The 27,422-nt window shown below is 38.9% G+C and overlaps 2 protein-coding genes across 2 annotated transcripts; one reads left to right on the top strand and one right to left on the bottom strand.

The window, feature by feature from the left end:
• Positions 1 to 874: 874 nt before the first annotated feature.
• RAD1 (RAD1 checkpoint DNA exonuclease) lies at positions 875 to 13,650 on the bottom strand. The gene is made up of 6 exons (XM_007530902.3): positions 13,511 to 13,650; positions 11,986 to 12,232; positions 10,312 to 10,420; positions 5,381 to 5,639; positions 2,036 to 2,134; positions 875 to 1,588 (listed from the first exon to the last, which is right to left on the bottom strand). The coding sequence occupies exons 2-6, from the start codon at positions 12,178 to 12,180 to the stop codon at positions 1,405 to 1,407; spliced, it is 846 nt and encodes a 281-aa protein (XP_007530964.1). The 5' UTR covers positions 12,181 to 12,232; positions 13,511 to 13,650; the 3' UTR covers positions 875 to 1,404.
• A 99-nt stretch (positions 13,651 to 13,749) lies between these two features.
• Positions 13,750 to 24,728, top strand: BRIX1 (biogenesis of ribosomes BRX1). The gene is made up of 10 exons (XM_007530903.2): positions 13,750 to 13,964; positions 17,391 to 17,502; positions 19,419 to 19,462; positions 21,270 to 21,340; positions 21,592 to 21,641; positions 21,770 to 21,843; positions 22,180 to 22,230; positions 22,314 to 22,415; positions 23,755 to 23,883; positions 24,271 to 24,728. Exons 1-10 carry the CDS (start codon positions 13,806 to 13,808, stop codon positions 24,538 to 24,540), a joined length of 1,062 nt encoding a protein of 353 aa, XP_007530965.1. The 5' UTR covers positions 13,750 to 13,805; the 3' UTR covers positions 24,541 to 24,728.
• The last annotated feature ends 2,694 nt before the right edge of the window (positions 24,729 to 27,422 follow it).

Genomic DNA, 27,422 nt, shown 5'->3' on the forward strand with positions numbered 1-27,422 from the left:
CAGCAATACTAAAATTCTACTATTTTATATAAAGTTCCCCAAGTCTGAAAAACTCAAACTGACAAGTATAGTTAATAAAACAATCTCAAAGTATAACATTGCAAAATAAAATTTGGTATAATACCATTTTTGCATCTGGAATCTGTTAATACTTCTAGCTTTTCTTTATCGTCAGTATAAACTTACTATTCACTTTCTGAGATTTTGTTTTGTTGCTGTTGGTGCTTTGCTGGGGTTTCCTGCCTATAAAATGCTACTGTTCCTGGTGGAATAAAAAAAAATGGAAATACAAAGAGGGATTAAGGAAGAGAGATATTATAATACTGCTTCACTGCTCATGACTTTCCCTTGGCATGGTGCTCCTATGTGGTGACCAGGGGCTCCAACCTGGATCCTTGTGCAAAGTGTGCACTAGTATATCTGTCCCTCCCTCTCCTGGGGAACTTTTGATATTAAAGTGCTTTATGAAATTGGTGGGGACAGTGAGTAGTACTTATGGTCTTACATAAGTATTTGGCAAAATACTTTGTCATCTTTGTTGGCCCTAATTATATATATATATATATATTTTTTTTCTTCTTCTTCTTTCACGTTTTTTTGAAATATCTTATTTTGTTTTTATTTTTTTAACCAGAGCACTGTTCAGTTCTGCCTGATGGTAGTGTGGGGGACTGGATCTGGGACTTTGGAGCCTCAGGCATGAGAGTCTGTTTCATAACCATTATACTATCTACCCTCCACCCTGTGAAATATCTTTAAGAAACTACACTGGGAAAACTTAGCATGATATAACTTAATGCAAAGGGCTGGGGTGATAGTGCAGCAGTGGTGCATAAGTGGTGCATAGTTGTATTTTTCAACTAGAAAACATGCCACATAAAATATTTATTAAAAAATTACTTGAGAAAGTACAAAATCAATTAACTGGTTTTCTACACCTTAGTTTGGTTGAGAAACTCTCACAGACACATAGGCAGTATCTAATAAGTACTTACAGCACTGAAAAATTTTGAAAATGGGAAAATATTTATTTTCCAGGCTGCTGACTTTTCTATTGGTAAATAAATAGAACATTTGATCTTTGACTTTATCAAACAGTAAAATTTTAGATTCTTAAAATATCCTACTTATATACAATGTATAATTTATCTATGTTGGCTCATAATGATTTCACAGATTCTAGAGTAGAATGAGAGAAGAATCTAAAAATGGGTAATCTGCAACTAAAAGAAAACATATTACAAAGTGCATAACTACTGTCAAGGTCAGGGACCTTGTCCTTATCTCTCCCATACTTCTTCCCTGTATAAAGTCCATAAAGAATTGTTGTGGGGGGTACTATAAATAGAAAAGAGACTTGTCCTACATGGATAAATACATCAATATCACAGTGAACTGTCATAGTTAAGACTCGGATTCAGGAACTTCTTCATCAGGGCAGCAGTAATATTCCACAAAGCATACTTGTCCATCTTCATTTCTAATCATATACTGTAATGAAAGGAATCCTCGGTTGTCTGTTCGAATAGACACCTTGCAAGACAGGACTAATGCCTTTGTGGAGGGCTTCAGTAAGGAAATCTTGTATCTGTAGAAGAGTTTTTTTTTTTTTTTTTAAAAAAAGAGCTGTTATTTGCACACATTTAAAGTAGTATTGATAACTCTGAGTCAAGAGAAAAAAAAAATGAGACAAGTACTCCAAGCAGTAAATGGAAATCAAATCTTTGTTCCAATTTTCGATTTTTAAATGTCTATTATAAACCCAAATCTCCAACTAAAGCAACAGCTCTACTGTTCACACAAAAGATGTTATCTACTTGCATAATAACCAAACTGACTCTTATAGGGGTATAGTTTCACATTACATCCACTATAGACTCCTAAAATCTTTTAATAATGTAAATCGATGCTATATCCAAAATGATAAAGAAAAATGTTATAAAAATATGGAAATTTAAAAAAATGTACTTGATAGAAATTTGGCATTTACTCATACCTAGACGACTAAAAGCAAACTCAACATTTAAGAGTTTACCTGTTGACTTGGGTCTGATTACACTGAAATGATTCCATTAAATCAGAATCTTTTGGGTAGTCAAGGTGAGAACTTCCTGCATTTCCAAAAGTTGATAACCTGTAATAGAAAAATTTATAATTTAGGAGCCAGGCAGTGGCACACCTGGTTAAGCACACACACTACAGTGCACAGGACCCAGGCTCAAGCTCAAGTTTTCCTGCAGGGGGAAAACTTCATGAGTGGAAAAGTAGGGCTACAGGTATCTGTCTCTCTCACTCTCTACCTCCCCTCTCAATTTTTCTCTATCTCTATCAAATAATAAATTAAAATTTTAATATTTATTTATTTTCCTTTTTGTTGCCCTTGTCGTTATTGTTGTTGTAGTTATTATTGTTGTTATTGATGTCATCGCTGTTGTTAGGACAGAGAGAAATGGAGAGAGGAGGGGAAGACACAGGGGGGAGAGAAAGACACCTGCAGACCTGCTTTACCACTTGTGAAGCAACTCCCCTGCTGGTGGGGAGCCGGAGGCTCAAACCAGGATCCTTATGCCAGTCCTTGCGCTTTGTGCCACATGCACTTAACCCGTTGCGCTACCGCCCAACTCCCCAATAATAAGTAAATTAAGCAAAGTTTAAAATGTACAAGTTATTTGTTCATTGGTCCAACAATGGGGTCCAAATGAAACATCCTTAATTCATTCTGGTGATTTATGTACTATACCATCTCCCAGATTGTACAAGCACCTCGAATTTAACATCCAGAAAAAAGAAGCTGCAACTTCCAATTCTAATAATTATATATACTTTGCATCTAAGTTTTAAGCTGCTTAATGTCAAAAGCTTTGCAGTTCTTCTCAAGTTGATATTAATAGAACAACTTAAACCTTTCAGTCCATATGCATTTTGCTATTTAACTTCTTAATATTTTGAAACATTTCAAAAGGGAACATTTAAACTCCCTCTCTAAATTGACTATAACCCTGAAAAGAAAATTGTCAGTTTGAATATAATAAGATGTCAGGCTACAAAAAAAGTCAGTGGCATTCCTATATATAAACACTAAGGTAGCAGAAGAAGAAATCCAGAAATCAATTCCTTTTACTATAGCAACAAAAACAATATCTAGGAATAACTAACTAAAGAAGTATAAGACTTACTTATATGCTGAACATTATGAGTCACTATTCAAGGAAAAGACACAAAGAAGTGGAAAGATATTCCCTGTTCAGGGTTGGAAGAATTAGCATCATCAAAATGAATATACTACCCAGAGCCATCTACAAATTTAATGCTATCCCCATCAAGATCCCAACCACATTTTTTTAGAGAATATAACAAAAGCTACAAATGTTTATCTGGAACTAGAAATGACCTAGAATTGCCAAAACAATCTTGAGAAGAAAGAACAGAACTGGAGGCATCACATTCCCAGATCTCAAATTGTATTATATGGCCGTTGTCATCAAAACTGCTTGGTACTGGAACATGAATAGACACACCGACCAGGGGAATAGAACTGAGAGCCCAGAAGTAAGCCCCTACACCTATGGACATCTAATCTTTAACAAAGGTGCCCAGACTATTAAATGGGGAAAGAAACGTCTCTTCAACAAGTGGTGTTGGAAAAAAATGGGTTGAAACATGCAGAAGAATGAAACTGAACCACTGTATTTCACCAAACACAAAAGCAAATTCTAAGTGGATCAAGGACTTGGATGTTAGTCCAGAAACTATCAGAACTTAGAGGAAAATAATGGCAGAACTCTTTTCCATCTACATTTAAAGGCATCTTCAGTGAAACGAATCCAATTATAAAAGAAACTAAAAAATATATATACCAATGAGACTACATCAAATTAAAAAGGTTCTGTACAGCAAAAGAAACCACCACCCAAACAAAGAGACCTCCCACAATGGAATACTACTCAACTATTAAAAATGGTGATTTCACTGTTTTTAGCCCATCTTGGATGGAGCTTGAAGAAATCATGTTAAAAGGACCCCAATAAGTCATATTAAGGAGGCCCCAATAAATTATGGTAAGGGGGGCCCAATAAAGAAATTTAAATATAAATAGTTAATGAAAGAAGGGGGCAATGACCTGGCATAAGGTTAATAATACATTCAGTTCAATGCAAAATGCTTTTTGAGTTTAATGCCTGAGAAATGAATAGCACTCCCTCAAAAAAAAATTACCAGTTTGTAATTTGTTTGGTCAATACAATTACAAGCAGTAGTGATATACAAACAGTTTTTGACATATTGTTGAAAATTATTCTGTCTGGATGGAGGTATGGATTGACTCGCCAATGTCCCTGTTCAACAACAACAAAAAAAAAAACAGTTATATAAGCGAGACCTCCCATCTTCTGCACCCCATAAAGAATTTGGTCCATACTTCCAGAGGAATTAAAGAACAGAGATGCTTCCAATGGAAATGATGGGAATTGTATGGAATTGAACCTCTCTTATCCTACAGTCTTCTAAATCATTATTAAATCACTAATAAATTATAGAGGAAAAACAAACAACAACAACAAAAAGAAAACTGCCCTGTCTTATTTTAAGTTATCCCTACCTGTCTGAGGTGCTTCATAATGTAGCCAAAAACACAGTAACTGTTTAAATGAACCATGTATTAAAAAGTGTTGAATTTCTTTTGCATTTCGTATTAACTTGAAAGAAAAGAGATACTATATAAAAACTTTTCTAAAATTTAAACAGATCTTCCTCTAGATATAATCTGATCCTATATATAGATAGTTATAGAAATAATAGTCAACCTTTATCTGTGACCTTGGAAGTATCACAGTTTCCAGTGGAGGGAATGGGGATACAGAACTCTACTGGTAGGAACGGTGTGAAATTATACCTATTATCTCATAATTTTATAAATCACTAATAAAATTTAAAAAGATATAATCTGGGGTGGAGGTAGATAGCATAATGTTTATGCAAAGAAACTCTCATGCCTGAGGCTCTGAAGTCCCAGGTTCAATCCCTTGTACTACCATAAACCAGAGCTGAGCAGTGCTCTGGTAAAAAAAACAAACAAAAACAAAACAAACAAAAAAAAGATATAATCTGACCCACCACCTAGTAGTGCAATGAAAGACACTTAGTTTATTATGATACTAGACTACTTATCTATAGACCAATACTGCCTACTATGAAGCTTTAAGTAATAAGCTAATTTTCCTAGGTCTTAAGTTTCTTTGACTTGATTTGTAAAAGTATAAGAGTGAAATCCTACAGTTCTAAATCTTTTGGGGCCTTGGATAAAATTTCCCTAGCTAAGCAAATGTATAAGTAGGGAAGTAGGGGAGACTACATCAACTATAATTGCACTGCTTTCAAATACCTGAAATAAGGCTTGTCGGGAGACATAGTGATTTGTAGGACCTCACTTGTCATATCCAATTCAGAAAATGCCTCACGGAGCCCCTCTGACTGGAGAATAATTTTATTAGTAACATTGGTGCTGCAGAAATCAAAATCCAGAGTCTCTTCAGGCTCTTGAGTATTGATTTTACACACGGTTACGACTCCTCCTTCTTCCAGAAATAGCATCAAAGGGTAACCATAACCTTGGTAGCACATCCGAAGTGCAGTTAAAATCCCTGCAATGTGAATAAATCATACTTTGTGCTTAGTTTTATAGGTCTCAGTTCAGTTTCTTCTCAAGAATATTCTACCGCTTACTAGTATACATATAAGAAGGAATCATATCTTTCCTGATGATAGCTGTATGTAGACAATTTCAACAACAGCTGTAAGAAAATTGAGAACCACCACATATACCAACTACTGTACTTTATTGTTGACTACAAACCATTAATCCCCCAATAAAGAAAAAAAAAAAAGAGAGAGAGAGAAGCAGAATAAAATGTAAACTCCCTGTGTAGGACTATGTGAAAGCTTGGTAGAGCTTAGGGAAAACTCCCCCCATCCTTGGATGGAGGTCTGGAAAGACACCCCCTTGTTAGCCTCTCTCATAGAGATGAGCCAAGAGGAAAAGTCTTCCAGACTCAGTTTTCCTTTGTTAGACTCACAGCTCACAAGAAAACCCACACCCTCTCTCACTTAGCTCCCCCTGCTGTCAGCCAAATGGTTGCCTGCTTTAGGATTCACTCATTCAAAGTTCACACATTCCACTTCACCTTTTGATCACAAAGAAAGAACACATCCTGTCATACAATCCTAACACCAGACAAGTGAAAAGCCCCCAAAATCTTATTTCCTGGTGCCCTTTGATGTCCTTAATTTACATCAAGCCTTGTTCTTCCTTCTCTATCTCACCTTACTGGTTCAACCCCTATTCTTCTCTCAAATGCCTTTGGATAATTAAATGCCTGCAACAGGAGACTAATTGTTTTGATCTTTATCAACTCTTATCATACCAGCCCCCTACCATAGGGGCATGCTGACCTCAAAGAAACCTGTGAATTCTGACGTATGTGAAAACTGTTCTTTGTTTAGCCTTCTATTTTAACCCAAACCCACATCCAATAAACGAGTGTTCATACCAGAATTCCCCCCGGTGTCTCCTTTCTGATCTCTGGGCCCCTTAGAGCCGAAGAGGGAGAATCGGTAAGCTTACCTTCCTGGCTGGAGTCACTCCAAGTGAGCCCCAACATCCCTGAAGTAATTTTTAACTTGCCAAAGGGGGATTTAAAAAAAAAAAATCTTACTAGGGGCTGGACAGTGGTGCATCAAGTTGAGTTACCATATACAAGGACCTGAGTTCAAGTCCCTGGTGCCCACCTATAGGGGGAAAGCTTCATGAGCAGTGAAGCAGTCTTGCAGGATTTTTTTCTCCTTTTCCCCTCTTGATTTCTGCCTCTATCCAATAAACAATAAATAAAAATGTCTTATTGACTATATATAAACTCAGGATAAAGAATCTACATGAACTTGGGGTAAGGCAGTGGTGCACCCAGTTAAGTGCACACGGTACTTACTATGCGCAAGGGCCACTGCGCAAAGATCTAGGTTCAGTCCCCCTCTCCTCTACCTACAGAGGGAATGTTTCGCTGTGAAAAAGGTCTGCAAATGTCTGTCTGTCTCTTTCTTTCTTTGCCTCCAGGGTTATCACTGGAACTCAGTGCCTGTACTACAAATCCACAGCTCCTGGAGGCCACTTTTCCCATTTGTGTTGCCCTTGTTGTTGGATCGGACAGAGAGAAATTGAGAGAGGAGGGAAAGACAGACACCTGCAGACCTGCTTCATCGCCTGTGAGGTGACCTTCCTGCAGGTGGGGAGCCAGGGACTCAAACCAGGATCTTTAAGCTAGTCCTTGGGCTTTGCACCATGTGTGCTTAACCCACTGAGATACCACCCAGCTTTCCAGGTGTCTTTCTCCCTCCCCTCTCAATTTTTCTCCTATCAAATAAAATGGGGGAAAAAAATGACCACCAGGAGCAGTGGATTTGTAGTGCCGCACTACACCCCAGAGGTAACCCTGGAGGCAATTATTAAAAAAAAAAAAAAAAAAACTATTATGGACCATTACAAAAGAATCCTACAAAATAGGTATGCTGTTTTGAAGGTTCAATTTTAGTTTTGAACTGGTGTCACTGTCTGAATATGCCAATTTATTCTTTGTTTACTAGGATGGAGAAATTTAGAGGGGAATGGGAGAGGGAGAGATACCTGCAGCACTGCATCACTGCTCATGATACTTTCCCCCTGCAGGTGGGGCCTGGGGCCTTGAACCTAAGCCCTGTGCACTGTAATGTGTACACTTAACAAGGTGTACCACAACCTGGTCCCCTACTTTGTTCTTTACAACCCTTCAAACATTTCTACTAGAAGACAGTATTTATATTTTCTCAAACTTTAAGGCAAAATTAGGAGAAAAGGGACAGTTAATCCATTAGAGAATAGAGGGACTGTGGCAGGACATCCAAACTCCTTTCCCTTACTGGGTGGAGAGTCAGTGGGGAATGGGGGAAGGCAGATGCTGTTATGAAAAATCAGCTGGAAAGTCCCCAGATATGGGGGGAAACTTCACAAGTGGTGAAGCAGGTCTGCAGGTGTCTCTCTTTCTCTCCCTCCTTTCTCAATTTCTCAGTCACGTCCAATAAAATGGAGAAAAAAAAAAGACAAAAAAAAGAAAAATCAGTTGGAAGGCTGGGGAGACAGCACACTGTTTATGCAAAAGGCTTCCATGTCCAAGACTCTGAGGTCCCAGAACCTACCATAAGCCAGAGCTGAGAAGTGCTCTAGTCTTTCTCTCTCATTTCTCTCTCACATTAAACTAAATTATCTTAAAAAAAGAATCAGCTGGTGAACTGAGTGGTGGTATACCAGTAGAGAAAGCATGTTACCATGAACACAGACCCGAGTTCAAGCCCCAGTCCCTACCTGAAGAAAGAAAGCTTCATGAACAGTGGAATATGGTTTGCAAGTATCCCTCCTTTTCTATCTCTCCCTCCCTGTCTTTCTTTCTGTTTCTCACCCCCATGACAGAAAAAATAAGAAAAAAAAAGGGGGGTTCCAGGAGCAGTGGTAATAAACATGGTGACAAAAAAACCAAAAACTATCAGCTGGGTAACACTGCACCAGAAAATGTATAATTGGGAGTTGGGCGGTAGCACAGGGGTTAAGCACAGGAGGCGCAAAGCACAAGTGACCGGCTTAAGGATTATGGTTCAAGCCCCCAGCTCCCCACCTGCAGGGAAATCGCTTCACAGGCGGTGAAGCAGGTCTGCAGGTGTCTGTCTTTCTCTCCCCCTCTGTCTTCCCCTCCTCTTTCCATTTCTCTCTGTTCTATCCAACAACGAAGACATCAATAACAACAACAATAAAACAAGGGCAACAAAAAGGGAAAATTAATAAATAAATATTAAAAAAAAAGAAAAGAAAATGTATAATTAAGGGGGCACAGAGGTAGCACTGCAGGTTAAGCACACATGGCGTGAAGCGCAAGGACCCACGGAAGGATCTAGGTTCAAGCCCCCAACTCCCTACCTGCAGGGTGGTCGCTTCACGAGCAGTGAAGCAGGTATACAGGTGTCTATCTTTCTCTTCCCATCTTCCCCTTCTCTCTCAATTTCTCTCTGTCCTATCCAGCAATGATAACAGCAATAAGGGCAACACAAATGGGAAAGATGGCCTCCAGGAGCAATGGATTTGTAATGCAGGCACCGAGCCCCAGTGATAACCCTGGAAGCAAAAAAAAGGGGCGGGGGGAGAAATGTATAATTACTAATAGTGAAACTGTCAGCAAGTTTTCTAGAAAATTCAACTATTTCCCTGAAGTCTCCAGATTTCTTTCTAGGGTACATATGTATGTGTGTATGTATATGTGTGTGTGTGTGTTTCAATTTATGTTATATTTTTATATCCATAGTAACAAAGTATTTTGAGGGAAAAAACATAATTCATAAGCAGGGCTCAAAGCAAACTTTGAACACAGAAAACTAGGAATTAGAACAGGGTTCCATTTTTCTGCAAAAACTCTAACCTTGGGCATACCTAGAGAAAAAAAAATTACTATGTTAAAGACATTTATGACACATTAAGTCTTTTTAGTTTAGTTCAAATTTAAAACCCCCAAACCTTTGCAGATTAAACACACAAACAAACAAAAAACAAATGGGACTGGCAAATGGCTTACCTGGGTAGTGCGCCTACTTTGTTGTGTGTATGACCCAAGTTCAAGCCCAGATGCTACCTATGGTGCTATGGTGTCTTTCTCTCTGTCTGTCTCTTTCTATCTGAAAAAAATCAGCTCTGAGTGGTGAAGCCTCATTGACCAAAAAAGGGGAAAAGACAAATGTAAAAACTCTTTCGCAGATATGAAAAAGAAGCACAGAAATAGGCACACACTCTAATATTAATAATCAGAATTCATGACTGTGACAAATGAAAAAGCCTTTCTCTCTCTCTCTCATTCCTTGATTCATTCTATCGCCACCAGAGCTATCACTGTGGCTTGGTGCTGGCACAATGAACCCACTCATCTGGAAGCCATTCCTCCTCTCTTTTTTTCCTGTTTTATTTGACAGGACAGAGAAAAATTCAGAGGGGAGGGGGAGACAGAAAGGAGAAGAGAAAGACAGACACCTGGATATCTGCTTCACCTCATGAGATGATGTGGGGGTTGGGGCCCAAACACAGATCCTTGTGCATGGTAATATGTGGTGCTCAACTGGGTGTGCCACTGCCCAGCCTCCAAAATTCAATTTTCTGAAGAAATGTTTATATCACTTAAATTCTAGTAGTTCTTCCTGTATTTCTGGCCAGTCTGTAGAATGTTTTTATGTTGTTATAATAAAATGGTTCACCTGGCATAGGACTTGATCCAAAAATAGATAAACAATCCAAAAGGACAGTTAAATTAATTCGAAAAGTAACGGACTCTTCCTGAACTTTAAATTCTTGAAATATTCCAGCCTATGGAAAAAAAAAAGAGTAAACATGAAAATGCAGTTGTACTTATTCAGGAATGAAGCTCAATGTACAGGGTTTCCAGACTTCACTTTACATGTTTTTAAACTGTTGCATAGTCCTATTAAAAAACTCATTATTGATTACCATAAGGGTACTGATTGATATCTAAAACATTTTTGAGGGAGTCGGGCGGTAGTGCAGTGCACATGGAGCAAAGCGCAAGGACCATCCTAAGGATCCCAGTTCAAGCCCTTGGATCCCTACCTGCAGGGGGGGGGGGTCGCTTCACAAGTGGTGAAACAGGTCTGCAGATGTCTATCTTTCTCTCCCCGTCTTCCCCATGTCTTTCGATGTTTCTCTGTTCTATCCAATAACAGAGACAGCAAAAAGAACAATAACAACAATAAACAAAAATGGAAAAAAAAATAGCCTCCAGGTGCAGTGGATTTATAGTGCAGGCACTGAGCCCCAGTGATAAGCCTGGAGGCAAAAAAAAAAAAAAGAAATATTAAAAAAAACATTTTAGATATTGTTACCATTAACCTTTATGTCCATAAAACAGAATTGGAAGACTAGTAAAATAACACATTTGGATAGTGGGTTGCTTTGCCATGTGCATGACCCAGGTTCTAACCTTGCTCCTACCACATTGAAGAAAGCTTTGGTGCTATGGTCTCATTGTTTCTCCCCCTTTTAAAATTTCATTTATTTATTTAATTTGATGGGACAGAGAGGGGAAGTGTAGGTAGAAAGGGAGAAAGAGACACCTGTAGCACCACTTCACCACTAGTAAAGTTCCATCCCCTACAGGTGGGGATGAGGGGTTGAACCTGGTCCTTTGAACATGGTAACGTGCATGTCAACTAGGTGTGCCATCTTCCAGTCCCTGGTATGGTCTCTTTCACTTTCTTGAGAGCTTGTTTGGAGGTTCTAGCAGGGGAGCACAGCTACCCTCGACTGAATACTGGTCTGTATTCAGGGAAGGCCATCCTCTTCGACCAAGTGCACAGTTGGGAGGGACACACATGGAGCGGTGAGGAAGGGGACAACTGCCTAGCTGGCCAGATCAGCCAAATCAACCCTGGCGATCAATGGGGTGACAGATGTCACAGCCGGATTGCCCTCACATCCTCTTTCACTTTCTTAATGATTGTCTTCTATCTCTACTTAAAAAAATTTTTTTTTAATTAAAAAAACTCAGTGAATAATAAAATCTAAAACCAGACAAAATTGGTGAGGAATTTGTTAAGAGAAAAAAAGGAATTCAAATATTGGGCATCTTATTCTCTAAATGATGTGTACTAAAACTTTCAGAATAGTGATCTGGGAGATGGCACAGTGGATAAAGCACTGGACTCTCAAGCATGAAGTCTCAAGTTCAATCCCTGACAGCACATGTACCAGACTGATATCTGGTTCTTTCTCTCTCTCCTCCTATCTTTCTCATTAATAAAATAAAATAACATAAAATAAAAACTTTGGAAAACAAAAACAAAAACCTTTTGTAGTTAATCAAACTGGGCAGTGAATATCATATACCGTAAGCTTAAAGGTGTTACATTCCATACCTGAATAAAAGCATTTGCTTGCACACACTTTGCATTTTCCACTGTAACCTTGATACCATTTTTAGTTGCGAAACACGTGGCATGTTCTCGGAAATGAATAGCCTTGAGGATGGTAGAGAAATTCCTGACATTATCAAGGCTGGCCACTAAGCTGTAATCATTCTCCTCTTCAGCCTGTGTGGTTATGAGAGGCATGGTCCACCTTGCATCAGACTTCAAAGGATGCTCCTGTTCCTGCAGAGAACAGCTGGAGAGACAGGATATTGTTATGCAAAAACTTTCATGCCTGAGGCGCCAAGGCACCAGGTTCAATCCCCAGCCAGAGCTGAACATTTAGTTTAAAAAAAAAAATACACTTTTTATTTTTTCCTATATTTTTTATTTATTAATGAATAGAGACAGGAATTGAGAGGTGCGGGAGAGGTAGAGAGGGAAAGAGACAGAGACACCTTCAGCCTTGCTTCACTACTAGTGAAAACTTTTCCTCTGCAAGTGGGAAAGCAGGGGGTTGAACCTGGTTCTTGTGCACTATAGTGTGTGTGCATAACCAGATGCACCACTGCCTCATCCCCAGCCCCAATTTTTTAAACTCTGGTTGAGCAGTTATGCTACAAATGTGCAGGGACCTGTATTCAAGCTCCCCATTTGTAGGAGGGAAGCTTCGGGAATGCTGACGCAGGTCTACAGGTGTCTCTGTCTTTCTCCTTATCTCCCCCTTCTCCTTCGATTTCTCTATCTTTATCCAAAATAAATAAATGCATATAATTAAAAAAAAATCTAATTAAAATTGACTCTAAGACTCCCCAGCACCTCAACCTCCACCCAGGTGGAGTGTAACTTTGGAGAGAAATTACTTCTAAATGGCTTCCTGGACTTTAGTTAAGGGGTCATTAACACAAGGATATTTGGGGCGGAGGGTAGATGGTTATGCAAACAGACTCTCATGCCTGAGTATCCAACATCCAGGTTCAATCCCTCACACCACCATATGCCAGAACTGAACAGTGTTCTGGTAAAAAAAAATAAAATACATAAGGATATTTGTGAATGTGGAAAGAGGCAACTGGAGTCGGGTGGTAGCGCAGCAGGTTGGAAAGCGCAAGGACTGGCATAAGGAAAGAGGCAACTAACAAAGTGTGGCGCACCTCGTTGAGTGCACATGTTACAATGAGCAAGGACCCAGGTACGAGCCCCCGGTCCTCACCTGCAGGGGAAAGATTTGCGAGTGGTGAAGCAGTGTTGCAGGTGTCTCTCTACCACGCTATTTCCTCTTAATTTCTGGCTGTCTCTATCCAATAAATAAAGATTAAAAAAAAATAAAAGTAGTTTTTCTATTTGGGGTGACTTTCGTCACGCCAAACTAGGGCTGTCTGTGTCACAGTGTTTTGAGCTGCCCCACGCCACCATCCTCGCCTCAAACACAACAGAAGATGGGGTGCAGCGGTCCCCTTGCCATACAGGTTCACTAGCTGCTGCTGGAGGCAAGAATTTACTGGTCCTGGGATCCAGGGAAGCGGAACCCTACCTTTGCGGTGGAGTTCGGTTGCCTAAGCGCCCTCCCCAGCCAGATGACTGGGAAAGAGAGCCGCAGTTACCACAAAACAGGGTAGGAAAAGAGGTTACTCCCGCCACTCTTCAGACGTCGGCCACCGTCAACCATAGAGCTAGATGAGGCCTAGAGAGGCGAGCGCAAAGCCCAAGGGATACGGCACAGAATGCGGAGGCCAATCAGAAAGCCGCGCGAACCGTACCATAGAGATCAGAAGGCGGAGCGAGCGTTGGAGCCGGAAGGAAGGCCGAGAGCGTGGTCGTGAAGTGAGATGGCGCCGACCAAGAGAAAGCGGTGTGGAGATTTGGCTATTCAGGTGAAGAAGCGGAAGAAAACCGAAAAAGATGCCAAAGCTCCAAAAAAGCGGCCCGACGAAGCACAAGTGGAGGAGGAAGAAGACAGAGACCGTATCCCAGGCCCCGTTTGCAAGGTAGGGCTTGAGCTTGGGGCTGCTGCTCAGCACGCTTTTCCTGGGGCTTCCTACTTGTCTGCTGTCCTGCTGATTTCCTTTCTATTTTTTACTTTTTCTACTTACCTATTAATTTATAGGATAGGGACATATTTGAGGAGAGATTCCTGCATCGCTGCTTCAGCACGCATAAAGCTGTCCCCCAGCCCCCATACACCTAGACGGGGACTGGAGTTTGAACTCGGGTCATTTTAACACATGAGCTCAAGCGGGTGTACCCTCGCCAGGTCCCTCTACTGACTTTCGAGTTACCCCGGGCCTTCGTCTCTGCTCTCTAGGCTAGACTCGCTAAGACACTGACATCTAACTATTAAACATGAGGCCATTGTCATGGAGGCATCTGGCTCAGCAACAAGAACTGGAAGGACTTAGCTCGGACTCGGAGGTTTTGGAGTAAATGTGTATCTAATACTGCCCGCGGTTTCACGCCCCCTAACAGATAAGGGGGTTTGACTTGTTCCGAGTTCCGCTGTTCTTGTTTAATCCATTTAGAGGGTGAGGGAGGTGGGCATTAGTTTTTTTTTTTTTTTTTTTTATTAGTGATTTAATAAGGCTCGACAAGATTATGGGATAAGAGGGGTCCAATTCCATACACTTCCCACCACCAAGGGGCCAGACGGTGGCGCACCTAATTAAGTGCTCACAGTACAGAGTTTAAGAACCCAGATTGAAACCCCTGGTCCCCACCTGTGGCGGGGGGTGGGGGGGGGGCAAGGACTTAATGAGCGGTGAAGCAGGGCTGCAGGTGTCTCTCTGGGAGTATAGACCAAAGATCTTTATGGGGTGCAGAAGGTGGGGGCCATTAGTTTTTCTTAATGTTATTTTTCGCTGAGTATTTCTTCCAGAAATTAGCTTTATACACTCTGCTCTAGTGAGCTTTTGCATGACAGGCATCCTGAAGTTTGTTTTGCAGTCCTTAAAGAAGATGCAGACTTTTTTTTTTTTTTTTTTTTTTTTTTAATTGGAAGGGACAGAGAAATTGAGAGAGATGGGGAGGGACGGAGGGAGGGAGAAACATAGACACCTGCAGACTTGCCAAAGTTCCCCCAGTAGGTGGAGAAGCAAGCCAGGGGCTGGAACCCAGATCCTTGTGCAGGTCTTTGCGCCTAGTACATGTTTAACTGGTTGTGTCACCACCGACCCCAAGAGGCTGCAGTCTTTGCAACTGGCTTAGTTGTGTTTGGTTAGGTCTTTAAATCTTTTTATTGGGAGGGTGAGTTTGAAAATGCGTATATTTATTCTTCTGTACTTTTTTTCCTTTTTCTAGTATCAGTATCACTTTACTGGGGAAATGTTGACTTCAAGTTGTTTTTGTCACATGGCCAGTCTTTAGATCTTTTAAACTTAATTTTATTAAACTTAATTTTAAAAATCTTTTAATTTATGTTATTTATTGGGTTGTAGCAGAGTGAAATTAAAAGAGAAGGGGAAGATAGGGAGAGAGAGATTCCTATAGAATTACTTTATCTGCTCACTCCCCCGCAGGTGGGGGCTTCAGGCATGAGTCTCTTTGTATAACCATTATGCTATCTCCCCCACCCTGAATCTTAATATTCCAAAACTGTGAAGGAAATTGGTCAAAATGTTGGAAATTATGAAAAACTAAAAATAGAGAGCTAGACTAATTAAAATGTAGGGTTGATTAGGAACAATAGTATGGTAAAAATATTGCATAGAAAAATATGTCATGGGGCAGAACGTGGTGGTACGGTGGAAAAAGCATTGGATTCTCAAGTATGAGGTCCTGAGTTCAATCCCTAGTAGCACATGTACCAGCATGATGTCTGGTTCTTTCTCTTTCTATCTTCATGAATAAATAAATAAATAAATAAATAATTTTTTAAAGGGGGGGAGGAAGGAAGGAAGAAAAATACTTCATGGGTGGTTCAGGAGGTGGCACAGTAGATAAAGCATAAGACTCTGAAGCATGAGGTCCTGAATTTGATTCCTGCCAGCACATGTACCAGAGTGGTATCTCTGGTCCTCTCTCCCTCTCCCCTCTCCCCTCTCCCTCCCTTCTTCCCACTCTCTCTCTCCCTGACCTTTCTAATAAAATTTAAAAAAAAATACATGTCATGGCTTTTCCAACAACCCAGTCATGATAATGAAGTAGTTTAAAATCCATAATTAAAGCTTTTTGAATCCACTTAAGTGCCACTGTGGACTTGGTTTAGAAAACCTTGGGAGGTTAAAGGTGTGATTAGAGCAGTACTTAAAAAAAGGTATTCATAGTTGGCCATATCTGTTAAAGAATCTCCAGTCTGGGAAGTCTGACCTTTTGGAAGATTGGCAGTTCATACCAGGTTATGAGAGCCCTGTAAATAGGTAAGATATGAGTTCATTGATAGTAATTAGCATTGCTTATTATATGGGGGATTCCAAGCCTGGGGATGGAAATGACAGTGGTCATCAGGGAAATAGCAAAAAGACCTCTGTTTCATCTAAGACTGAGTTAAGGAGATTTCCTTAAACTTTCTGTAGCATTGACTGTTAAATCAATGGGAATAATTTAGAGAAATCTGCCCTAGAGAGAATAAAAAGAGTGCTAAGAAAGACTCTTTAGGGGCCCAGGCAATGGCACACCCAGTAGAGTAGAGCACTTACTTTACAGTGGACAAGGACTCCATTGAACCTCCTGATCCCCAGTTCTGTGGGTGTTTATCCTTCTCTGATCTATCCAAAAAATTAATACATAAATAAATAGAATCTTATTAAGGGGATGGATGGAGTTACCTTTCTATTTCCCCCTTCCCCCTCAATTTCTCACTTCTCTATGCAGTAAGTAATAATAAATACTAAAATGGGGGGAGGAAGATGACTAGAAACCCAATTCCATCAGTACCCAGAAAGAGAAGAGGGAAGGGAAAAAAAGACTTTTGGAAGTAGTAATAGTGTAGCTGTGAAATGAAAGAGAAAGCAGGATCATAGATAAAGTGGGAAAAGAATAGATATAGATAGAGTTTTATAGATGGAATAGTCAACCCTTATCTGTGACCTTGGGAGAATCACTGCAGTTCCCAATAGACAGAATGGGGACACAGAACTCTATTGGTGGGAATGGTGTGGAATTATACCCGTGTAATTTTGTAAATCACTAATATAAATAAGTAAATAAATGAAAAATAATAAAAAGAATGACTCTTTAAGAGTCAGGAGAAGGAAGTGGAAAAATGGAAGGAAACTCAAGGAAGCAAGCCTGGGTGAATTATTTCTGGATCTCAGCCTTGTCATTATGTTTTGCTGAGAGGCTGAAGTAAAATGGTTACTGTTGCTTGACTTGCTACCTGGAAGCTTTCTCTCAAGCAGACAAGATAGTTTCACTGAGATTTAAAAATCTTTCATCCAACAAAAAAGTCTTTCATCCATTTTCTTTCTTTCTTTTTTTAGGGAAAGTGGAAAAACAAGGAACGGATTCTCATCTTTTCTTCCAGAGGAATAAATTTCAGAACAAGACATTTGATGCAAGACTTGAGAATGTTGATGCCTCATTCAAAAGCAGGTGCCTTCATATCTAATAACTTGAAAATTACAGTTATAGTACTGCACTTAAGTGTATCAGAAGACTAATTTTATATCTTGAGTTTATACAGTATTATATCAAATATATTTATAGACTTGGTTTATTTATGTATTTTCACCTAATTTTTAAGAGATTTATTCCATATGAGATAGAGAATTTCACATGAGAGGAAAGCCAGATCACTACTCTGGCACATGCAGCACCAAGGAGCAAACCAGAGCTTTGAGCATGGAAGTCCTTTGCTCTACAAGTTGAGCACTTTCCTGTATAAATTTCCACTTCAAATCCCACTTTATTCATCCTTGTCACTAAAGAACTCCAAATGTATTGACATTTGAAGGTTTATTTATTTATTTTTATTCCCTTTTATTGCCCTTGTTGTTTTATTGTTGTAGTTATTGTTGATGTCGTTGTTGGATAGGACAGAGAGAAATGGAGAGAGGAGGGGAAGATAGACACCTATAGACCTGCTGGGTGAAGCGACTTCCCTGCAGGTGGGGAGCGGGGGGCTCAAACTGGGATCCTTAACCCGCTGCGCTGACTCCCTAAAGTATTAGTTTCAGACCCAAAGATTTTCCAGTTATAATTTGTTAGAAATTCTTACCAGAACTCATTGAATATTTTCATCTCCTTAAACAGATAATATATTATGATTACATCATTTCCTGCCAATATTTTCTTCTAAGTATGTGATAGTTTCTGGTAAAACATCCAAGTCCTTATATCAACTTAGAATTTACTTTTGTGTTTGGTGTAATATAGTGCTTCAGTTTCATTCTTCTGCATGTTTCAATCCAATGTTTCCAATACCATTTGTTGAAGAGACTGTGCTTTCCCCATTTAATAGTCTAGGCACCTTTGTCAAAGATTAGATGTCCACAGGTGTGGGGGCTTACTTCCAGACTCTTAATTCTATTCCAGTGGCCGGTGTGTCTATTCATGTTCCAGTACCAGGTAGTTTTGATGACAATGGCCCTATAATACCATTTGAGATCTGCCTCCAGTTCTGTTCTTTCTTCTCAAGATAGTTTTGGCAATTCTAGGTCTTTTCTGGTTCCAGATAAACATTTGTAGCTTTTGTTCTACTCTCCTAAAAAATGTGGTTGGTATCTTGATGGGGATAGCATTAAATTTGTAGATGGCCCTGGGTAGTATATTCATTCTGATGATGTAAATTCTTGTACCCCATGACCAGAGACTATCTTTCCACTTCTTTATGTCTTTTTCAGTTTCCTTGAATAGAGACTCATAATTTTCAGCATATAAGTCTTTCACTTCTTTGGTATGGTTTATTCCTAGATATTTTATTGTTTTTGTTGCTATGATTACATCATTTCCTGAAAGTACAGGAATGGCATACTCTCAAATGTACATAAACTAATTTTTCCTAAATGATTCACAGGTGTCATTTATTGCTCTCTGCAGAAAGTAAAGAAAAAAACAACTGTTTTTGTTGAATAGCAGTTATAGGATTTAAAGCAACTTAAAGTTGGGGCACATAAAGTCCTTAGTTTGATCTCTTGCCATTAATAGACTGAAGTCATACTCTGGTTCCCTCACTTCAAGTTCTCTGTCTTTAATAAAGAAAATAAATCTCAACTTTAAAGTAAACCTTTAAAAAAAGAATGCAAATTGATTGTGACTGCTACTCATTATAGTTTATGAATTTTGAGAAATAAAAATTATAGAACATTTATCTAAATGTTTTCTAGAAATTAGCTGGTTTAAGGGCATAATGGTTACACAGAAATACTTTTATGCCTAATGCAACAGAGATCCCAGGTTCAATCCCCAAACCACCATAAGCCAGAGTTGAGCAGTGCTCAGTATAATAATTTTTTTAAATCAAATGTGTGATTTGAAATATTTAGTTTACTTTTTCTCCTTTTTCCTAGATACTAAAATGGACCGCAAAGACAAGTTATTTGTGATTAATGAGGTAATTATAGAACTCATTCAAATTAAGAATCTGGGGACAGTATTTAGAAGTATTTTGAGACACTAAAGATAGCTTATTTACAAAACAAGTTATTCCATGAGTTAAATTGTTTTGTAAAAGAAACTCACGTATTTTATTTATCCAACAATCTACATTAGGTATTTAATACTCACTGTTTAGTACTTCAATATGTATTATTTCTTAGTCATTTTTATATTGTGGCTTGTCTCAAACACTGAAATCTGGAAAGGGCTACATATAATTATGCTTTCCATATCTAGTACAGAGCTAAATTCATAGTTTGTACTTATGGAACAAATCAACATATCATTCATATATATATATATATATATATATATATTTTTTTTTTTTAAATACACATTGTAGAGGTTAGATGGTAATGCACTTGGTTGAGTGGACATGTTACAATGCACAGGAACGTATGTTTGAGCCTCAGTCCCCACTTGCAAGGGGAAAGCCTCACAAGTGGAGAAGCAGTGCTGCTTCTGTCTCGCTTACCTTTCAATTTATCTATCCTATCAAAAAAAAAAAATTGAAAAAAATGGCCTCCAGAAGCAGTAGATTTGTAGTGCAGGCACCAAGCCCCAGTGATAACCCTGGAGGCAACAAAAACAACAAAAAATTCTGTCTACCAGGGGAACTGTTTAGCAAAGTAGTAGTAGTAGGTTTGGGAGATACAATGGTTATGCTAAGACTTTAATGCCCCAGGTTGAATCTTCAACATCACGTAAATCAGAGCTGAGTAGTGCTCTGGTAAAAAATAATACTGTGGTCTGGGAGGTAGCACAGTGGATAAAGCATCGGACTCAAGCATGAGGTCCTGAGTTCAATCCCCGCCAGCACATGTACCAGAGTGATGTCTGGTTCTTTCCTCCTTTCTCATAAATTAATTAATTAATTAAAAATAATGTCCTGTCATTGGAGCTTTTGTTAATTGGGAGAGATAGGATATAAATAAGTTCTTTTTTAAAAATTTCTTTATTGGGGGATTAATGGTTTTCAGTTGATAGTAAAATACAGTAGTTTATATGCATATCATTTCCTAGTTTTCCACATGACAATACATCCGCCACTAGGTCCTCCTCTGCATAAATATGTTCTTCAGTGAAGGTAAGAAAAATAATAGTGGATATCTAGTACCTGAGATCAGAAAGATTTATTCGGGCGGAGTGTAAATAGTATAATGGTTATGCAAATATACTCTAATGCCTGAGGCTCCAAAGTCCCAGGTTCAATCTTCTGCACAAGCCAGAGCTGAACAGTGCTCTGGTAAAAAAATGAAAGATAAAACTAGTAAGAAACAAAAGATTTGAACCTAAGAATATTTTAAGTTGTTTTTAAAATCTCAAGTAGCTAGGAGTTACTTCATTAATTTGTAAGTACCATAACAATGCAAGATCTTAGATAAGTTATAAATCAAAATGCCTACTATGAAAAATGTCTAGTTCTAAAAGGGTTGTATTTTCCTGAGTCTGGTGAGGCAAATTGTAATGTGTGTTAGCCCTTGGGCATCTGATCTCAGTCTTTGTACTTGGAACCCTGGTCAAAAATGTTCCCATTAGTAAGTGAGGTCAGTTAAACTGATTAAGCATCTAACTTACTTTGGGTAGAATACTTCAGAGGAATTACTAATGCTTCTCTCTGAATATTTTACTTAGGCTGAGACTTTTGTAGTTCATTACCAAGTGCATCTCTCTCTTTTTTTGAGGAATCAAATATTAAACTGATTTTAATCTGCATTAGTATGTTCTTGTAATTTCTTTCTTGGGTACTTTGTTCTGTTTAGGTTTGTGAAATGAAAAACTGTAATAAATGTGTCTATTTTGAAGCAAAGAAGAAACAAGATCTCTATATGTGGTAAGAAAATAAATTAAGTGAGATTTACTATGTAATTGTAGTATATATATATTTTTTTTTTCTTACCTAGATTTCTTTCAGTAATTTTGAAGACCAAAGCAGAAAATAAAATTACTTGACTTCAAAATTTGAAATCAAATTTATAATGTGAATAGGTGATGGTGTGTTTTAACTACGAACAGATAGCTGATGTTTATTACCAAATAAATTCTAACTTGTTGAAAATAACACACACACCCCCCCCCCCCCAGGCTTTCAAATTCACCTCATGGACCATCTGCTAAATTCCTTGTTCAAAATAGTAAGTTGACTTGGTTTATTTGTGTGTGTGTGTGTGTGGTTTTTGTTGTTGTTTTTTATGAAGCTAAAAATCTTTTGGAATATTTGTGCCAAAGTTATAACTTTTTGTTATTGTTGTAATTTTTCTAGTTCATACCCTAGCTGAACTTAAGATGACTGGAAACTGTTTAAAAGGTTCTCGACCCCTTTTGTCTTTTGACCCTGTAAGTTTTTTGAATATAAGCCTTAATAATTTTACCCTCTTTGTTTTGCATTTTAGTGAACATAATTGTAAAATTCAGTTTAAAATAACTTTAGAGGGGCTGTGTGGTGACACACCTAGTTGAATGCACATGTTACAATGGGCAAGGACCCGGGTTCAAGTCACCACGAGTGGTGAAGCAGTGCTGCAGGTCTCTCTGTCTCTCTTCCTCTCAATCTCCCCCTTCCCTCTCCGTTTCTGGCTGTCTCTATCCAATAAAGATAATTTAAAAATCATCATTTAAAAATTTTAAGAGACTTTTGCTATTATCAAATTATAGTTTACTTTGTTTTTGTAGGCTTTTGATGAATTGCCACATTATGCCTTATTAAAAGAACTCTTAATTCAGGTAAATAGCATTTTTCTCTAGAAGAATTTTTAGTGATGTATTAGAAATTGCCTTTTTTCAGCTTTTTTTTTTTTTCTAAGTAGATCTTTAGCACACCAAGGTATCATCCCAAAAGCCAACCATTTGTGGACCATGTGTTTACTTTCACCATTTTGGATAATAGGATATGGTTTCGTAACTTTCAGGTAAACTTTAATTAGTTTTTACCTCTATTTTGAAATTAATAGAATGCATAATACTTGTAGACACAGAAAATGCAAAGAATAGTGTTAGGGAAATAAATCACAGGGTAAATGTGCTGGTTTGCCATGTGTATGACCCAAGCTCAAGCTCCTACCACATTGAAGGAAGCTTAAACCTTAGGAGTTCCAAATTTCCCTCAATTAATAGTTGTTAAAAAACATTTGACTGGGAGTCGGGCACAGTAGGTTAAGCGCACATGGCGCAAAGCACAAGGACCAGCATAAGGATCCCAGTTAATGCCCCCGCCTCTCCCCCTGCAGGCTAGTCACTTCACAAGCTGTGACGCAGGTCTGCAGGTGTCTCTTTTTCTCCCCCTGTCTTCCCCCCCCTCTCCATTTCTTTCTGTCCTATCCAACGACAACGTCAATAACTGCAACAATAAAACAAGGGCAACAGAAGGGAATAAATAAGTATTAAAAAATAAAATACATTTGATCATGTATTCTTTTACATAAGACATTTAAGATAGAATTAGTTTATGTGTGGGACTATGCATTGTAATCTTACTTGTAACTATTAGTCACAAATTAAAAAATGGGGGGAAAGGAATTAGATTTATGAAAACAATTTAGGAGTGATTTAAATTTCAAAGGTCTCAGGCCGGGTGGTGGCACACCTGGTTGAATGCACCTCTTACCATGCTTAAAGGACCCAGGTTCAAGCCCCTGGTCCCCACCTGTAGGGGGGAAGCTTCAGGAGCAGTTTGTTGATCAGTGCTGCAGGTGACTCTTTTCCTGCCTGTCTCCCCCTCCCTTCTCAAATTTCTCTCTGTCCTGTCAAATATAAGAAAAAAAAAATTTTTTTAAAAAAAACAACTTTTTTTAAAACTTTTATAAAATATTTATTTTATTTATTTATTCCCTTTTGTTGCCCTTGTTTTATTGTTGTAGTTATTATTGTTGTTGTCGTTGTTGGATAGGACAGAGAGAAATGGAGAGAGGAGGGGAAGACAGAGAGGAGGAGAAAAAGATAGACACCTGCAGACCTGCTTCACCGCCTGTGAAGCGACTCCCCTGCAGGTGGGGAGCCGGGGTTCGAACCGGGATCCTTATGCCGGTCCTTGTGCTTTGCGCCACCTGCGCTTAACCCGCTGCGCTACAGCCCGACTCCCAGGAAAAATGTTTTTAAAATGTCTAAGGAATCTCCCCATGAGATGTTAAAGTGTTGCAGGTTTTAAAATTGAATTAGTTTTCAATTTATGCATTGTGAGAAAGAGGTGATAACCATTATTTTTGGAAAAGTGTATCTTACTCAAACTAAATTTATTTCTTTTTATTAAAGATCATTGAAGAAGATGCTGCTCTTGTAGAAATAGGACCTCGTTTTGTATTAAATCTCATAAAGATTTTCCAGGGAAGTTTTGGAGGACCAACTTTATATGAAAATCCTCACTATCAGTCACCAAACATGGTAAGCTCTTTTTGTTAAATTCTTTTTTTTTTGGCTAGGACATACAAGCATTAAGAGGGGTGAGGGAGAGAGACTGAGAGACAACTGTAGCTTTGTTTTACCATTTATGAAGTGACCTCCCCCCTCCCTGCAGGTGGGGAGCCAAGAGCACTAACCAAGATCCTTGTGCGGGTCCTCGAGCTTCATACTATGTGTGTTTAACCCGGTGCACCACTCACTGCCTGACCCCCGTTAAGTTCTCTTTGAAATGCCAGAACTTTTGGGCCTAAATAATTCAATTAATTATTTTTCTGTTAACTTTCAAACTGGATTTGACTGTGGTCTTGGGCAGTACCCCTTTTGAAATGATACAGGGCAAAGCAAAAGTATCTTGTCTTTTTTCTCTAGCAACGGCGTATTGTAAGATCCATCACAGCTGCAAAATACAGAGAAAAACAGCAAGTGAAGGATGTGCAGAAACTGAGAAAGAAAGAACCAAAGACTATTCTTCCACACGATCCTACTGCAGATGTTTTTGATACTCCAGCTGAAGAAAAACCAATAGAAATACAGTGGGTAAAACCAGAGCCAAAGGTGGATTTGAGTGCAAGAAAGAAAAGAGTTTATAAAAGGCACAGAAAAATGAATCAAAAGATGAACCATGGGAATGCAAAATAAATCAATGGATAACTACTGTTTTCAGTGTTTTATATTTATTTTGTGTTCAGATTGTACATACTTCAGTTATCCATTTTAGATCTAATGAATGACATTTACAAGAAAAAAATTAAATGAAAATGAAAAACTTGTGACTTCAGTGGTATCTATATTTTCTAAATAAAATATCACCAGAGTTCATTGGTTAATTTTTGTTTTTCTTTTCAAAATTTCCTTGAAATTTCAAAATTTGCTTGAAGCTCCATGTTCAGTCTTTAGCACCTACAAGAGGCAGAACTGAGCACTTGGTAAATAATGATTATGATAATAATAAATTGGTACTGTTGGGGCCACTTAAGTAGTGCAATGCTAGTCTTGGGATATGTAAAAACAAAAACTCAGGGCAGTCGGGTGGTAGTGCAGCGGGTTAAGCACACATGGTGAAGCAGGTCTGCAGGTGTCTGTCTTTCTCTTCCCGTCTTCCCCTCCTCTCCCCATTTCTCTCTGTCCTATCCAACAACTACAACAATAAAACAAGGGCAACAAAAGGGAATAAATAAATATTCAAAAAATAATTCAAAAAAAGTCAGGTGCTAATTTTCCTTCTCTTTTTTTTTAATATGGTAGGCATATTAATTTCTGTTACTAAATCTTAACTCTTGATTTCTGAGCCTTTATTTCAGATTTGTAGGCCAAATAGTACTTTTTTTTATTTAAAAAGGGAGACATTAACAAAACTATAGGATAAGAGGGGTACAACTCCACAGAATTCCCACCACCAGAACTCCATATCCCGTCCCGTCCCATCCCCTGGTAGCTTTCCTCTTCTCAAGGTCATTGTGGGATGCAGAAGGTGGAAGGTCTGGCTTCTGTAATTGCTTCACTGCTTAGCTCTGGCTTATGGTAGTGTGGGGGATTGAACCTGGAGCCTCAGGCATGACAGCCTGTTTACATAACCATTTTGCTATCTACCCCTGGCCATAGTACTTGTTTTTATAGAGGCTGGGTTGTGGCACACCTGATTGCACATATCAGGTGCCAAGACCCAGATTCAAGCCTTTGGTATCCACCTACAGGGGCGAAGCTTCGCAAATGGTGAAGCACTGCTGCAGGTGTCTTCCTCTCTACTCTTCCCTCCTCAACTTCTCTGTCCTATCAACATAAATAAAAATTTAATATTTTGATTTTTCACGATAGGAAGTCAAGCTCACTGTTCCATGGCATGTACACCAGCATGCATACAGGTCTTGTGTTCTGCCAGTTAGTTGAGCTATTTCTTTGGCTGCTTATTTTTCTTTGTTGGTTGGTTTGTTTATCTGTTAAATGAAAGATTTCATTACTCTTTAAAAAGTTGCCTAACAGGCTGGGAGTATGGTACAACCTATCAACGCCCATGTTCAGCGGGGAAGCAATTACAGAAGCCAGACCTTCCACCTTCTGCAACCCACAATGACCTTGGGTCCATACTCCCAGGACCCAGTTAAAGAATAGGAAAGCTATCAAGGGAGGGGATGGGATATGGAGTTCTGGTGGTGGGAATTGTGTGGAGTTGTACCCCTCTTATTCTATGGTTTTGTCAGTGTTCCTTTTTTTTAAAATTTTTTTAATCTTTATTCATTGAATAGAGACAGCCAGAAATTGAGAGGAGGAGAGATAGGGAGAGACACCTGCAGCACTGTCTCACCACTTGTATAGCTTTCCCCTTGCAGGTGGGGACTGGGGGCTTGAACCTGGGTCCTTGTTCACTGTAATATGTGCACTCAACCAGGTGTGCCACCTGCCCCCCTTCAGTTTCTTATATATATATATATATATATATTTGCCTAAATTATGTGGGTTGTTAAAGTCAGAAGCTCATTTGAAATGGTGTTATGTGACTAGTGAAGATTCAAATGACTAAAGTGGCCAATAAACAGCTTTATTCAGTATCAATTTTAATCTTTTTGGGGAGTAGGGACTTGCACCTGTCTGATTTCATTACTTAGGACAACATTTCATTCTTGCAGATAGAGTCAGAAAGATATGTCTCAATACAAGAGCCTTCCCAGGTGCTATGACACTCCTGTGCTGCCAGGGGTCAAAGCCTGCAGTGTACATTGCAAGGCATGCTATCTCCTGACCTAGGATTTGATTCATGTACTTTTTGCCACCAGGGTTATTGTTGGGGTTGGATGCCAGCACTATGAATCCACTCCCTGCAGCCATTTTTCAATTTTTTCTACCATACCCGATATGACAAGAAGTGAGAGGGAAGGAAGATAGGGGGAAAAATACCTGTAGACCTGTTTCACTTATAAAGGACCCCCTGCAGGTGGGGAGGAGGGGCTTGAACCTGGGTCCTTGAGAATGGTAATATGTTCACCTAACCATATATGACAATGCCTAGCCCAGATCTGACTTTTTCTTTATTGGGGGATTACTGTTTTATAGTTGACAGTAAACACAATAGCTTGTACATGCATAACATTTCTGTTTTCCACATAACAGTACAACCCCCCGCTATGTTCTCTGCCATCTTGTTCCAGGACCTGCACTCCTCCCCTGCCCCCAAGAGTCTTTTACTTCTGTGCAATACACCACTGACTTAAAAATATATATATAAAATTTTGGATAGAGGTAAATTGAGAGGGAAGGGGAAGAGATACCTGTAGTACTGTTTCACCACTCATGAAGCTTCCCCTCTGTTGGTAGGGGCTAGGGGCTTAAACCTGTGTCTTGCATACCATACTGTGTGTACTCTACCAGGTACACTTCTACTTGCCCTACCCCCTACTGGTTTATTTTTAAACATCCTTATTTCAAGAAGTTAATTATAATCAAACTGACTCAAATTGTGAGAGTAAAGAATTTGTTTATTTTGCTGTTAGGCTCAGTGCTTGTACAACCACTCCATTTTTGGCAGT

Source organism: Erinaceus europaeus, chromosome 5 (genome assembly GCF_950295315.1).
Source record: "Erinaceus europaeus chromosome 5, mEriEur2.1, whole genome shotgun sequence".
Taxonomy (NCBI): Eukaryota; Metazoa; Chordata; class Mammalia; order Eulipotyphla; family Erinaceidae; genus Erinaceus; species Erinaceus europaeus.